The sequence below is a fragment of the Sceloporus occidentalis genome, unplaced genomic scaffold (genome assembly GCF_023333645.1).
Source record: "Sceloporus occidentalis isolate IW3139 unplaced genomic scaffold, rSceOcc1.0.p SCAF_114, whole genome shotgun sequence".
In the NCBI taxonomy this organism is placed as follows: domain Eukaryota; kingdom Metazoa; phylum Chordata; class Lepidosauria; order Squamata; family Phrynosomatidae; genus Sceloporus; species Sceloporus occidentalis.
The window spans coordinates 3018744-3033270 of NW_028317094.1; the positions used below are offsets into that span (position 1 = coordinate 3018744).

Consider the following 14527-nt stretch of genomic DNA (forward strand, 5'->3'; position numbering starts at 1 on the left):
CTGTGTAATAATATGCTATGTAGTATTTATTTCTATGTAAAATTAATAAAAAATAATAAAACAAATAAAGGTTACAACCAACACCTTGTATCTTGCCCAGACACTAATGGGCAGCCAATGGAGGGATTTAAGATCCGGTGTAATGTGGGCAGTTCTAGAAACTACAAACTACAAATTCCATGATTTCACAGGATGTTGCTATAAAAATTAAATTGGAGCCAGTGTTGCATGCAATGTAGCTTTCTAGAGCACTTGCCCCATTCTATAGGAATGGCAATGGGTCCTTACCCACAGAGGACACATTTTCATAGGTTTCCATTATCACCTCTTTGTACAGAAATTTCTGCTTTGGACTCAAGAGTGGTCCTTCCTCCTCTGAGAAGAAGACTGCCACATCTCAAAAGGTGATCTGCAATAGAAAATAGCCTTCGCTGAAAGACAGAGGATTGTAAATAACACCCCCACTGCATCCTAGTCAGTCAAATTCCCAATGGCTCCACCACAAAAAAGGAGGTCTGGACACTAACCCTTCCGGAGGTCTTCTTTCCTCCAGTTTCTTCCACAAAGGAGGAATTGAGGGTCCTTTCTCTTCTCTCCCTTCCTCTGGAAGCCATCTTGGTTCTTTCCACACCTGCAGAAAATACAAAGTGTTTTTATGTGCACACATTTATGCAATCTTTCACAGACCACTGAAAATACAATTCAACAGCGCTAAGGGCAAATCAAACCTGAACCTGCCCTAAAATTCAAAATAAATCTGTTGGAAAGCAGGATATAAATTAGTGATTATATTATTATTATTATTATTATTATTATTATTATTACTATTATTAGTCTCACCTCCAAATCCTCAGAGAGAGAATCTAGTGAATGCTGAAATACTAAGACAGTTCACTGGGCCTTTCGGGGCGTAGAGACCAGCATCCTTAGCCAGCATGAGGGCGAAGATGGCGTCTGCACAGCGCACTCCCTGACTCTTCACGCATGCCGGTGTGACGCTGCCCACTGCACCACATTGCAGGTGATGTCACGGCATTCATCTGGCGCTACATCCAGATGATGCAGTGCCAAAGGAGTGCAGAAAAGCCACACCATTGGTGAATATGGCACTTTCCCCCCGGCACAGAAAGGGGCTCCTTTTTGCACCACGGAAAGGCTACATCAGGGCCACAGCGTAGCCTTACCATAATGCAAAAAGGAGTTGCAAAAAACAGCATGTTTGCCCTGGCCCTGATCTGGCGCTAAAAGGGGCAGCTTGTACATCCCCTTAATTTCCAGAAAATGGGGCTAGGATTGGAGTCCTAGGGTTGGCCCCAGCCTTCATCACTCCAAAGATGTCAATAGGAGGAGGGCTGGGTGGGACTCATGTGTCTGATTGATTTTAATGGGTCTATTTTTTATTTTTTTTCTTAAAATAAGCTACATAAAATCATACTGTATAGATAGACAGCAATAACAACAACAACCCAATAAGAACCATAGCAATCACAATATTAAATGTCTATATTTAATGTTTCCCATTGCCTTCTTCTAAGGCTGAGAGAGTGTGACCCAGTCATCCTGCAAGTTTCTATGTTGGAGCTGAGATTCAAACCCTGATCTCCAAAGTCATAGTTCCACTATGCTCAAACCACTAGGTGACATTGGCACCTACAACATGGACATCGTTTCACTGGGTCATTGGATGTCATGGACTTGGCCCAGCTTCCTCATCCATGGAGGTCAGCCTGAGATCACAATGGGATAGTCTCAATGCTTCAGGCAAAGAGCATCAGACTGAAGTCACAATGGGAGAGTCCCAATGCTTCAGGCAAGGAGCATCAGCTGCCCTCGGTTCGCCTCTCACATCTTCCTCCTCCGTATCTTTAACTTGGGCACCATCCACTTCATAAGGTCCTTTAATTCCTTTATGTCTTCCTCCATTCGATAAACGTCTACCTGGGGTTCTTCTGTCCTGGGGCGGCTATCAAGCGACTTCCCCACTGCCAGGTCCCAGGCTGTCACTCTCCCCCCAATGGCCTTCCTTTCCCCAGTCTGGGGCCGGAAACCCAAATCCTCCAGTGGTGGCCTGGATGGTGTGAGCTTCAGGAGGTTTCCCAGTCTTGGGCTTGGCCCCTAGTTCCTCTGAAGAAGGCACCTGCTCCTCCACCACCGGGATCTCCAGAACCACTGGGTTCCCCAAGGACTCTTCTTGTTCCTGGGTCTCCATTGGAGTTAAAAGTGTGATACTTTGCAATCGGTGAGATCTGGAGTCAGTCCTGTGCTCAAAAATAAATCTCATTTGAAACAAAAGAAGCTTTATTGATGAATCCAGGCAGAAACATCCATTAACACCTTTTTGCAAAGTCTGAAGTCCAAAGGAACTTGCTCAACCCCTCCCTAAGCCAGCCCCCAATTCCCAAACTAAAGCAACACAAGCGGAGGTTGCATAGATACCAAGGTTGTTTATAGTTCCCCTTCCCTTTTCCCAGACAGCCTCACCTTGAAGAGCGGTCTTCCCAAGCCAGCTTCACTCCTCCTTGATAACCATTCTCCAGCTGCAACCCCAGCCCCTCTCCAAACGCCCTCCTTCATCTAAAAGCCCCTCTATCTGTCTTTCTAAAATCTTCCACTACATGCTTTCTATAACTACCTACACTACCTACTATGAACTACAACTGTAATTCCTACTTTAACTCTAATAATCAAACCCTAATATTTTTACTGTTTATGACAGAACCCTTATACACTGTTTCTGACATGCAATGGCCCAGTCCCAATCCTTCAGGTAAAGAGCACCACCCTGAAGTCACAATAGTACCATCTCAATTCTTCAGGCAAGGAAACTCAGGCTGAGATCAGAACTAACGGTGCGCGCCTCTGCCAGCCTTCTGTAGAATTTAAAGTTGAGACTCCTCCCAGCAGTGACTCCCAGAATGCAATAATTCAAAGTATAAGGTTTGTGCTTATTATATTTTCATATGGTATCATATTATGTGGAGATTGATAGGGTTTTATATTATAGATAGCTATCTATATAGTTAAGCCATAATGTTAATGAAAACCGTTGTGTGGCTGAGTTCTGTGGTCCAAGGCCAGAGGTGCAGTGGTTGAGAAAAGGCACATGAGAGCTTAATTGCTTTTAGAAAAGTGCCAGAATCCCAGATGGGAGGACACTGGGCAGAAAAGGGCGGGAGAACGCTGTGCGGGAAAGGGCTATCCAATCAATTAGCTTTATTGGTGAATGGAGTGCGGTGGATTCATATGGTTATAAAAGGGATATGTTGATACTTTCTTTCATTCCTAACAAAAAACTCACTTCCATTAGTACTGCCTTTTGTGTTGCAAGAGGGGCTGCAATTAAGACCCTGACAGATATCTCTCTCCCCTTCCATTCACCCTGCTATCCCAAAAGGGCTGGAGAGCCAACCACAGAACCTTTCCCTGCTCTTGTGTAATGCCAGGTCAGTCCAAAATAAAACGCACATAGTCTATGATCTCCTACTGGACTAAGAGGCTGACTTGGCTTGTTTCACGGAGACCTGGCTGGGTGATGATAGCGCAGCCACCTGGGATCGGGCCTTACCATCCGGGTTCTCCATCAGAGAGCAGGTAAGGGGAGTGCCTTTGGTCCATAAAGACAATCTTTGCTTGAGCAGGATACCTATCCGTATGATGGACCACATCTAATGCATTTACCTAAGCTTAAAGACTAGGGAAAGTCTGGGGATTCTGTCGGTTTAAGGTCCGTCCTGTTCCTTAACAGACTCCCTAGCCAAGCTGAGACAACTAGTCACTGAGCTGCTGCTGGAGTCACCTAGGCTTTTGGTCTTGGGCGATCGCAACATCTCCTCGATGCCCCTCCTCAGCATGCGCAGGGATTGCCAGGGCCTAGGTACTGCTGCTGCTTATTCAGCTAAGGCCTTTGTGGGAAAAGAAGGTATGCGTTGGGGGTTCAGCGGCCTCCTCTTCCTTCCCTCCTTTCCTCCTTTGAAGAGACCGCAATAGAGCTCAAGGTGCAGAGGGAAAGGCAGGAAAGGAAGGCTCTGCTTTGGAAATCAAGCTCTCTGTATGTATCTTCTATGTCTGTGTATGTGTTTGCCTCTGCTGTTCTTATGGCTGGGAATGGAGCTGAGGACTGAAGAGAGAAGAAAGTGTCCATTTTGGGCAAATTCAGAACTTCTGTGCATCAGAGTCCAGTGTGTTGAAATAGCAAAGAACTTTATTGAGAACACTTAGGAATTCAGTGTTTGAGCCAGAACTGCCCATTCCAAGCAAATACATTAAAACTTCAAAACCTAAAACTCCACCCTCTTCCAAACCAACCCCCCCACCTCCAATTCCCACAGTCCATGCCCCAAAGGTAACAAGCCCCTCTTTGCCATTCCCAGAAACTAGACCCCTTTCTGTTAATACCGGCCTCCAACTTTCTTCAGCCAACATTGCAAAAGCTATCATTGCTATAATTATTCTAGATAGCTGCAACAAATCCCAGCCCCCCATCTAGCAAACCTATACCATGACCCACAATCCCCAGCCAAATTTGTAACCCAAAGCAACGATCTATACTATTAGCAAATAAAACCTAAACTTATCGAAATACAACTTTAAAATACAAACAGACATATGGACAGACAAACCTTACAAACAAAATCACAAGGGCCTTTTCGTAGCACCTCTGAATTAAAAATATATTTTTTGTATTCCTTATTGATAAAAATAATGTTAGTTCACTGCTGGGATTTGTGTTGCTTCTCTCCTGTGTGGCCTCTCTGATGTGTCACTAGGATTGATTTACGAGAAAAGCATTTCCAACAATGCTGGCATTTGTATGGCTTCTCTCCTGTGTGGACTCTCTGATATGTCACTAGGTGTGACTTCCGAGAAAAACATTTCCCACAATGCTGGCATTTGTATGGCTTCGCTCCTGTGTGGACTCTCTGATGTTTCACTAGGTGTGACTTAAAAGAAAAACATTTCCCACAATGCTGGCATTTGTATGGCTTCTCTCCTGTGTGGACTCTTTCATGACTGACAAGTTCTTCTGTAAACAAGGAAAATGAGAGACAAGACAATCTCAGCGTTAAGAGAGGAAGATGTTACCCAAAGATTTAGCTCCACGTTCACCCCTCCCTATTTCAGATTAAATTAATAAAGTTGGTGTGAGTGACCCTGTTCTGGATACCCCCAAATCCATATAATGATTGTATCCTTACCCATAGGAGCTAGCAAAGAAGAGATTGAGGGAACTTTTATGAGAAAATAACTGGAATCAGAGAGTTAGGCTGGTGAAACATATTCCATTAAATATATGTAAAGATATTTTGATTAAAAAGTGGCATCATATCCTGTGAGACTGCCATAGAGTACAGAGTCAGAGCCCAAGGGATGATGCGACCTAACTGCAGAGGACACTTCATGCTGTTTGGCTCCAGGAGATGACTCCCAACCAATACAGTATACAGCTCACATGCGGATTGGTGTAGATTGGACCAGAGTTGTGTGTACAAGAGATGGTGAAGTTGATGGAAGTCAGAGAGGAGAGCTGGCAAATATTTGTATTATTTTGCAACTCAAAATAGAGAACCTACAAGTATTTCGATGAAATCAACTGCGTTTGTGTCTTATTTTTAAGTGAAAAGTGGCCAGTGCTTTGCCAATATCTATATCTGGACATCTGTTTCCATACTCTGCTATGTTATTCTTGGCTGCATCTGGGAGCATTACCCTCAGATTGTGCTGTATATCGGCTTGTTAATGTGATCAGAATTCAGAGCCAAGAAGGACCAAGATCCAGTGTGCTAATCCTTTTTGTCTGAGATATTTGCATCAAGCACCCATTACATTCAATTTGGTTTCAAACCATTCTCTCCCCCAGGAATCTTTCTAAAGCAATTTAAACGTTTTTGAACACTCGGTTTCTGACCCCAAGAAACAACCACAGTATAAATATCTGCCCAGACTGGCTGTTCTTTTACGTCAGTCCAATTACAGACAGACAGTCTGTCAGTTTACATTGCTAAACACCTCAATGCACTCACCAGCCCCACTTGCCTTTGGAGTTACTGACTTCTCTCCCCTTTCTGGACCCTCAGCAATTGCAATCAAGATCCATCTAGGTAAAGTTTTACCATTAGCAAAGCCTCACACTATTCACCACTCCCACCTTTGTTACCTAGTTCAGGTGTGTATGTGTGTGTGTGTATGTGTGTGTGAACACTTATATCTGTATGTGCGTGTGTATGCGGGTATTTTGCTTTTCCCCTAAATAAAACATAAAAACCTATTTCAAATGCCTTTGAAGTTCTCTGTGCTTCCAGGCCTAGTATAGTTGGGCTGAATTCCAAGGTCGCTCTTGCCCCAACCAAATTATATGTCTGCTTTCAGCTAAGTACCAAATTCTCCCTAAAAGCATAGTACTTGCGGGTGTCTTCCCCAGACTTCAGCATTCTGGGTAACAAAGGGCCTCTGGAATCAACCATGGAACTAAGCAAGCTCAGGTAGGAAAAGAATCCTAAGAGAAAAATGTAGGTTTTGTGTCCTTCTTTCCTCCCTTCATAGGTATCACTCATAATTGCTAAATGCAACCCCTAAATATGTCTGAAAACAAAGATTTGAACCAATTCTCAGAGGTTCCCTCAAACCAGTTCATAAAATCTGTCAGGTTTGTGGCTGGCTCCCAATCCCCAAGACCCCTCTCCTTTGGTGTCTCTCCAATAGTGCCTCACTAAACTTCGCATTCAGATATTCTACAGGATGTTGCTATCACAATTAAACTACGCTTGGAAGGGATATAGGACTCCTAGTAGACCACCAGTTGAACATGGGCCAACAGTGTGATGCGGCAGCTAAAAAGGCCCATGTGATTCTAGGCTGCATCAATACGAGTATAGTTTCTAGATCAAGGGAAGTAATAGTGCCACTCTATTCTGCTTTGGTCAGGCCTCACTTGGAATAATCCTGTGTCCAGTTCTGGGCCCCACAATTCAAAAAGGATGTTGACAATTGGAACATGCCCAGAGGAGAGTAACCAAAGTGGTGAAGGATTTGGAAACCATCAAGCCCTATGTGGAGCGACTTAGACAGCTGGGAATGCTTACCCTGGAGAAAAGAAAGTTAAGAGTGGATATGATATCCTTGTTTAAATATCGGAAAGAGTCGTATTGAGGATGGAGCAAGCATACTTTCTGCTGCTACAGAAAAAAGGAGACACCACAATGGATGCAAGCCACAGGGAAAGAGGTTCCACCGAAATATTAGAAGGAACTTTGGGACAGTAAGAGCTCTTCGACAGTGGAATATACTCCCTTAGAGTTTGGCAGAGTCCTCTTCTTTGGAGGTCTTTAAACAGAGGCAGAAGGGGGTTGAACAGGATGGCCCTTGTGGTCTATTTCAACTCTAGTTCTAGTGGAATCATAGCAACATGGTAATTAAGCATAAAGGCGACTTCAGTCTTCATAGAAAAGACAATGGATTCCAGTTCCTTACCCACAGAGGCCACATTTTCATAATTCTCCATCATCACATAACTGTACATCAGTCTCTGCTTGTTTGTTAACAGTTTCCATTCCTCCTCAGTGAAATATACAGCCACATCTGCAAAGGTCACCTGCAACAGAAAATAGCCCTCATCCAGAAAGTGACTAAGCAAAAGGGGAGGAAAGCACATGGTGCATCCAAATATTATTTCATCACTTCACAATTCAGTCCAGGAAATAAACTTTAAATTCTGTCAGCAAGAAAAAAAGCTACTGCCTTCGAGATCCAGTTTGTCTTGAATCCTTTCAATATAATATACAATATAATACACAATATAATTTAGGCCATGTCTGGGATATAGAGGATGGATTATGATACTCACTATCCCAACACATACAGTACATTTAGCCACCAAAGAATTATAGTGCATTTAGATATTTCTTGCCACATTTCAGAGGCCAAAGTTAATTTTAACAAACTGTTTTGGGGAGCACTGTGGGCTTGAGGGCCACTGGGACCACCCCATATTTAGACCCAGACATGTTCTACCATGTCCCCCAACATTTCACAGATGGGAAAAGGAAGACACATGTGGACAAGCAACACCAAAAGGTGGTCAAGATGGCCAAAGTTGTTTATGAAGAAGATCACACAAGCTAGGAAGTGCACAACAGTTTGCTTTTGCTTCAGTCTCCTGGGAAGGGCAATATCCTGCCTCTTTCTTTCCCCTCCTCTCCCCACTTTTGAGTTGATGGGGGGCAAACTGAATGGCATTCAGGAGCTGAAGTGAGCTGAGAAGGGGGAAAGTGGGAGGAGGGGAGACCAACCGGGACATGTTTGGAAGCGCCTGAAAAAGTGGGGCGACAGAGGATTAACCAGGACTGTCTCTGCTAAATTGGGAGAGTATGTTCCCCGCTTGCTTTCATGAACTATCCCAGCAGTGACACAGATGAAACTAATAGTCAAGAACCTCGACTCACCAAAGAGTTCTTGTACTTCTGCATGCTCTTTCTCTTGGAGCCCAACTCCCTCCGCTTGGCCTCTGTGTCGGCCATCAGGTGGGCAGGGGTCCTGGTGGTCTGGCCCTTGGGTCACTTCCAGCAAAAGGTGCCCCAAAGCTGTGTCCAAGGGGCCGAGATGCAGTTCCTGAGAAAAGAGTCCAGAGATTCAAAAAAGGACACAAATTGGATCTCCCATAAAGAATTAATCCAAATAGATAGAACTGGTTATAGAGTAAAGACAAGAGAAGATCCTAATGATCAGGGTTATGATCTTTCATGGTTCTTTTACAGACAATTAAGAAAGCTCTTCCTAATGGATAAAAAACAATCCGGTATTTGCAAATCAGACTCTGATCTAGAACAAGAAATTATGTCAAATAAAGATGCCTTGTTAGCAAGACTTTATAATTGTATTCTTAAAATCTATACAGAAGAAGTTATTAAAGAAAATATGATCAGATGGTCTCAAAACTTTGGTTTTGTAATTGAATTAGACCAATGGGAATACACTTGGAAAAAAAGATTGAACTATACTTGCAGCCAAAACATCAAACAGAGAGTTATTATAAAACATTTTGATGGTATTTAACACCAGAGAGAATAAGCAAGATGTATAAGCATTGCAGTAATTTGTGTTGGCATTGTGAAAAGGAGCAGGGCTCAATCTATCAAATGTGGTGGAATTGTGGGAAAGCGATACAATTTTGGAAGTTGATTTATTATTAGTTTCCAGGCCTATTAGTTTCTGGGCACAGTACAAGGTGTTGATTATAACCTTTAAAAACCTACATGGCTTGGGTCCAACCTATTTGAGGGATCGCCTGCTTCCATATAATCTGCCCCACTGCACCCTCAGGTCCTCTGGGAGGAATCTATTGCAGCCTTTAAAAACCAGACTGTGTAAATTTACAGCGCTTCATAAATAAAGGTTAATAATAATAATAATAATAATAATAATGGTACCCTCCTCTCCTTAAAAAAGTATTAAATCCAAAGCAATATTTAAAAAACAGAAAAAACAACAAACAAACAAACAAAATGGACAAACTCTCAAGAGGAATTAGATAGGAGCCTCCTTCTCTCTCTGGAGCCTCAGGAGAGAAAGAGAGGCCTCTGCTCAACTGAGACTCAGAGAAGGTTCTGGAACATTATTCCCCTCAGTCACAAGCAGCACAAAATGGCCGCCAGAACACAAAATGGCCGCCAGAACACAAAATGGCCGCCGGAACACAAAATGGCCGCCAGAACACAAAATGGCCTCCGGAACACAAAATGGCCGCCAGAACACAAAATGGCCTCCGGAACACAAAATGGCCGCCAGAACACAAAATGGCCGCCAGAACACAAAATGGCCTCTGGAACACAAAATGGCTGCCAGAACACAAAATGGCCTCTGGAACACAAAATGGCTGCGTTTTCCTAAGCACTTGGCATTTGGCAGTTTGAGGCCTTCAGGGAACCCAAAATGGAGGATGAAGGGGCCCCAAAGTCAGAAGGATCCTCAAACAGGATTTCCAAACCTTAACAACACCTAAAATGCCAAACCAAAAGTACATTCCCAGAGTTCCATAGCACTGAGCCATGGCCATTACAGTGGTGCAGAACAAGAAGGCCCAGTGATGGTGGCATTAATGATGATTAAGGTCTGGGGGCAGCTCTATCCTCCCCCCCAGGCCTGATATCATCATCATCATCATCATCATCATCATCATCATCATCATCATCTTTGCTACAACATGAGAGCCACCATTAAAAGCATTGAAATTCCCTTTGGGAGTCCCACTCTCCCACCTTCAGAGAGAGTGGGCCATGCTTAGAAGGACTGCTGGGCCTCCTTCCTCCCCACCTTAATGGCAGTGGCCAAAGGAAAGCAGCAGCAGTAGAACCAAGCCAGACCCAGCCAGACCTCAGGGCAGCAGTGAAGCCTAGTGGTTCCAGGCCTTGTCTCTCTGCTGTCGCTTCACTTCACTTCACTCCCCTCTCTCTCCTTCCTTCCTTCCTCCCTTAATGTCTGTCTGTCTCCTTCTCCCTCTAAAACTCTACTCCTCTCTCACTCTTCTGCGCGCAAAACTAAATAGAGAAGCTGAAGCTCCACCTCTTCTTGAAGCTGGCCAATGGGGCAGAGCAGCTGGAAGACCACGCCCACTGCCCCAGACTCACATTTTGTGTTCTGGCGGCCATTTTGTTCTGCTTGTGACTGTGGAGAATATTGTTCCAGAACCTTCTCTGAGGCCTCAGTTGAACAGAGTCCTCTCTTTCTCTCCTGAGGCTCCAGAGGGAGAAGGAGGCCAAGCTCCTTGGGCCAAAAGTGTGTCTCTTTGTGTGTCTTTTGTGTCTCTTTTCTGAGAGGGTTTTGTTACACAGTTCTGCTCCTTCTGGGGAACATGGGTTTTAAAAGGGATCAGAAATGGGAGGATAGTTTTAATACAAGCCTTATTATTATTCTTCACAAACATTGGGCTTTGGCTTCTAAGAGGAGGATAGTCCCCCAAACAAGGCCAAAAGTAGCTCCTTTGGGAGTTTTTAAAAGTCTCCTCAGTTTTCTCATTAAGAGATTTTTATGGATGAAGGAAGTTGACAAACCCGACCATCTCATATTACCAAGAATAAAACAAACAAATATAGAAACAAACAAACAACAACAAAAATAAGGATTAGACAGAAAAACAAAGTGCTTACTTTTTTTAAAGTAAAACCATTATTAAGAGGGTAAAAACCAGACTTGGGTGCTTCGACCCTTTTACAGCCAGCTCAGGCTGTATCTGTACTGCAGATATATTCCAGTTCGAAACTGTGTTAACTCTCCTGGCTCCATCCTGTGGAATCCTGGGATTTGTAGTTTGTTTTGGCACCAGAGATCCAGAGCCACCCCAAAGCAAGGCTCTCCAGGGCTCTCTTGGCCCTCCTTTGCTTGCGAATACTGACTATCTCAGGGAGTCTCAATATTAGAGCATCAGGAAAACCTTTAGGTATTGTTAAGGTTGGGAAATCCTGTTTGGTGTCACTTCTGACTTTAGGGACTTTACATCCTCCATTATGGGTTTCCTGAAGGCCTCAAACTGCCAACTGTGAAGTGCTAAGGTTGAGGTGGCCATTTTGTGTTCTGGCAGCCATTTTGTGGCCCAGCAGCCATTTTGAGACTGGCCCATTGTGACCTCAGTCTGATGCTCCTTACCTGAAGCATTGATAGTGTCCCATTGTGATCTCAGGCTGATGCTCCTTTCCTGAAGACTGAGACTGGCCCATTGTGATCTCAGACTCAAGCTCCTTGCCTTAAAGATTTAGATAGGACTATTATGAGTTGAGGCTGGTGCTCTTTAGCTGAAGGATTGAGACTGGCCCATTGTGACTTCAGCCTGAAGCACCTTCTCTGAAGGATTGAGAATGGCCCATTGTGACCTAAGGCTGATGCTCCTACCCTCATGCATTGAGTCGGCCCATTTTGATTTCAGGCTGATGCACCTTGCTTGAAGTATTCAGATGGTGCTATTTTTTACTTCAGGTTGCTGCTCCTTACCTTAAGCATTAAGACTGTCCCATTGTAATCTCAGAATCAGAGAATTAGAGAATCATAGAGTTGGAAGAGACCTCTGGGGCCATCCAGTCCCCCCTGCCATGGAGGAACTCTCAATCAAAGCATAGTGAGAGATGGCCATCCAGCCCCTATTTAAAAACCTCCAAGGAAGGAGACTCCAATACACTCTGAGGAAGGAGTGTGTCCCAATGTCCCTCCTAATTCTGAGGTGGAATCTCTTTTCCTGGAGCTTGCATCCATTCCTCCGGTTCTTGTTCTCTGGAGCAGCAGAAAACAAGTTTGCTCCCTGCACAATATGGCATCCCTTCAAATATTTAAACAGGGCTGTCATATCATCTCTTAACCTTCACTTCTCCAGGCTAAACATCCACAGTTCCCTAAGTCGTTCCTCATAGGATATGGTTTCCAGACCACTATTTTAGTCGCCCTCCTTTGGATGCACTTCAGTTTCTCAACATCCTTTTTGAATTGTGGGGCCCAGAATGGGACACAATATTCCAGGTAGGGCCTGACCAGAGTAGAATAGAATGGGACTATTACTTCCCTTCATCTAGACACTATACTTCTATTGATGCAGGCTAAAATTGCATTTGCCTTGTTAGCTGCTGCATCACACTGTTGACTCATGTTCAACTTGTGGTCTACTTAGACTCCTAGATCCCTTTCACACATAGTTTCATTCATCCAGGTGCCCCCCATTCTGTATCTGTGCATTTTATTTTTATGCCCTTAATGCAGTAACTTACATTTCTCTGTGTCAAATTTCATTTTGTTAGCTTTGGCTCAGTTTTCTAGTCTGTTCAGGTCATTTTGAATTTTGATCCTGTCCTCTGGGATTTTAGTTACACCTCCTAATTTTGTGCCATCTGCAAATTTGATATGTATGCCCCTATTTCTGTCCTCCAAGTCATTGATAAAGATGTTGAATAGCCCTGGGCCCAGGACAGAGCCCCACAGGACACCCCACTGGTCACTTCTCTCCAGGATGAAAAGGAGCCACTGTTGACTATCCTTTGGGTTTGGCCAGTCAACCAATTATAAATCCATGTAACAGTTTCCTTGTCTAGCTTGTTTCATGTTTTTGTTTTATATACTGTTTAATTTGGTTAACTATTAAGGGACATAGCTATGAGATTCTATGATATGGGGTGCACTATAAACCTTTTGATAAATGAACAAGTATTTCAATCCTATATATACATATCATCAGACATAACTCCAGAGAATGTTAGCCTTTTGGATGCCACAAGGTTCCTCTCATTCTTCAGAGCAAGAAGCAACACTTCAGCTGCCTTCTAGAAGATAAAGCAAAAAGGCTTCCAAAAGGACTGAACCCTTGGCCAAGTCACACTCTCTCAGCCTCAGAGGATGGCCATGGGAAACCCACTCTGAAGAAACCTGCCAAGAAAACCCCTTCAGAGACTCCCATAAGGTCACCATAAGACCTGGAAACAACTGGAAGGCAGACACCAAGAGCAACATTGGGAAATAGGGGCAAGCCTTGCCTTGGGAAAGTGTAATGACTGGGCTCCAGTCAATGGAGGTCTTCTTCAGGCAGTAAAGGGAGGTTTATGCAAATGCAGAGTGACATCACTGCTACGGAAGGCTCTCTTGACCAATCAGAGAGCAAGATAAAGCTTCTTCTGGAAGCTTCCATGAGAAGGAGATATAAGGCCTGAGAGACCAAGAGACAGTTGGGGGAATTGTGTCGGTTGGAGATCGAGAGAGAGAGAGTTAAAGAGCGGATCTTGGAAGTTAGCTTGTATGAATTGAACATTATATACTTACAAATATTGTACCTGCAAGGTTCTTAATATCTTGTAGGACTTATATTTTAGTTATATTTTGTTATCTATAATAAATACCTCCTTGGAGTATCTACTACTCAACGCTCCTTTTACACTTCTCTTGGCTCGGTTGATGCTTGGGAAGATCAGTAAAGAAAGAGAAATAAGGTTCCTTAACTGGTCCCAGTGTAGGTTAAGGGAAACCCTTTTATAATTCACTGGATGGAGGCAGCGGGATTTAAGGAAGTTAAGGGTCTGCTGGGCTAAGAGCCATAATGTCTAAATATCTAACTAACAATTTGTAATCCACTCTGATAGCCTTTTGGCTGAAGAGAGGGATATAAAAACATTATTATTATTATTATTATTATTATTATTATTATTATTACAGGGCTGCAGTTTGGCTGCTTGGACGACCGGAGATCATCACAGTGAGTCAGTTGGAAAAGCCCATCTCACTCCAGAAAATAAAGGTACTTGAGGAGTTTGTACTCTACGTCTTTCTGTAATAGTAGCTACACAACTGATAATAGCATTTGCGACATTTAGGATTTTAAAAACAAATATGGCGGATTTAAATGCTGCTTTAAAACCTCTTTCCATCTGCCAGCTGTGCCCTGGTTTTGGGGGGAAATCAGAAAGTGTTGGGAGGGAGGGACTGCCAACAGAATTAGGAGATGCATTGCAGGCTATGGACAGTTTGCAGCCAAGAAAGGTCCAAAACACACGGCAGCAATAGTCCAGTT

General features: G+C 43.6%; 1 protein-coding gene across 1 annotated transcript; it reads right to left on the minus strand.

Moving 5' to 3' along the window:
* Positions 1-4475: 4475 nt before the first annotated feature.
* Positions 4476-8513, minus strand: LOC149282497 (uncharacterized). The gene is made up of 3 exons (XM_089498183.1): positions 8439-8513; positions 7468-7588; positions 4476-5023 (listed from the first exon to the last, which is right to left on the minus strand). The coding sequence occupies exons 1-3, from the start codon at positions 8511-8513 to the stop codon at positions 4710-4712; spliced, it is 510 nt and encodes a 169-aa protein (XP_089354309.1). The 3' UTR covers positions 4476-4709.
* Positions 8514-14527: the final 6014 nt, after the last annotated feature.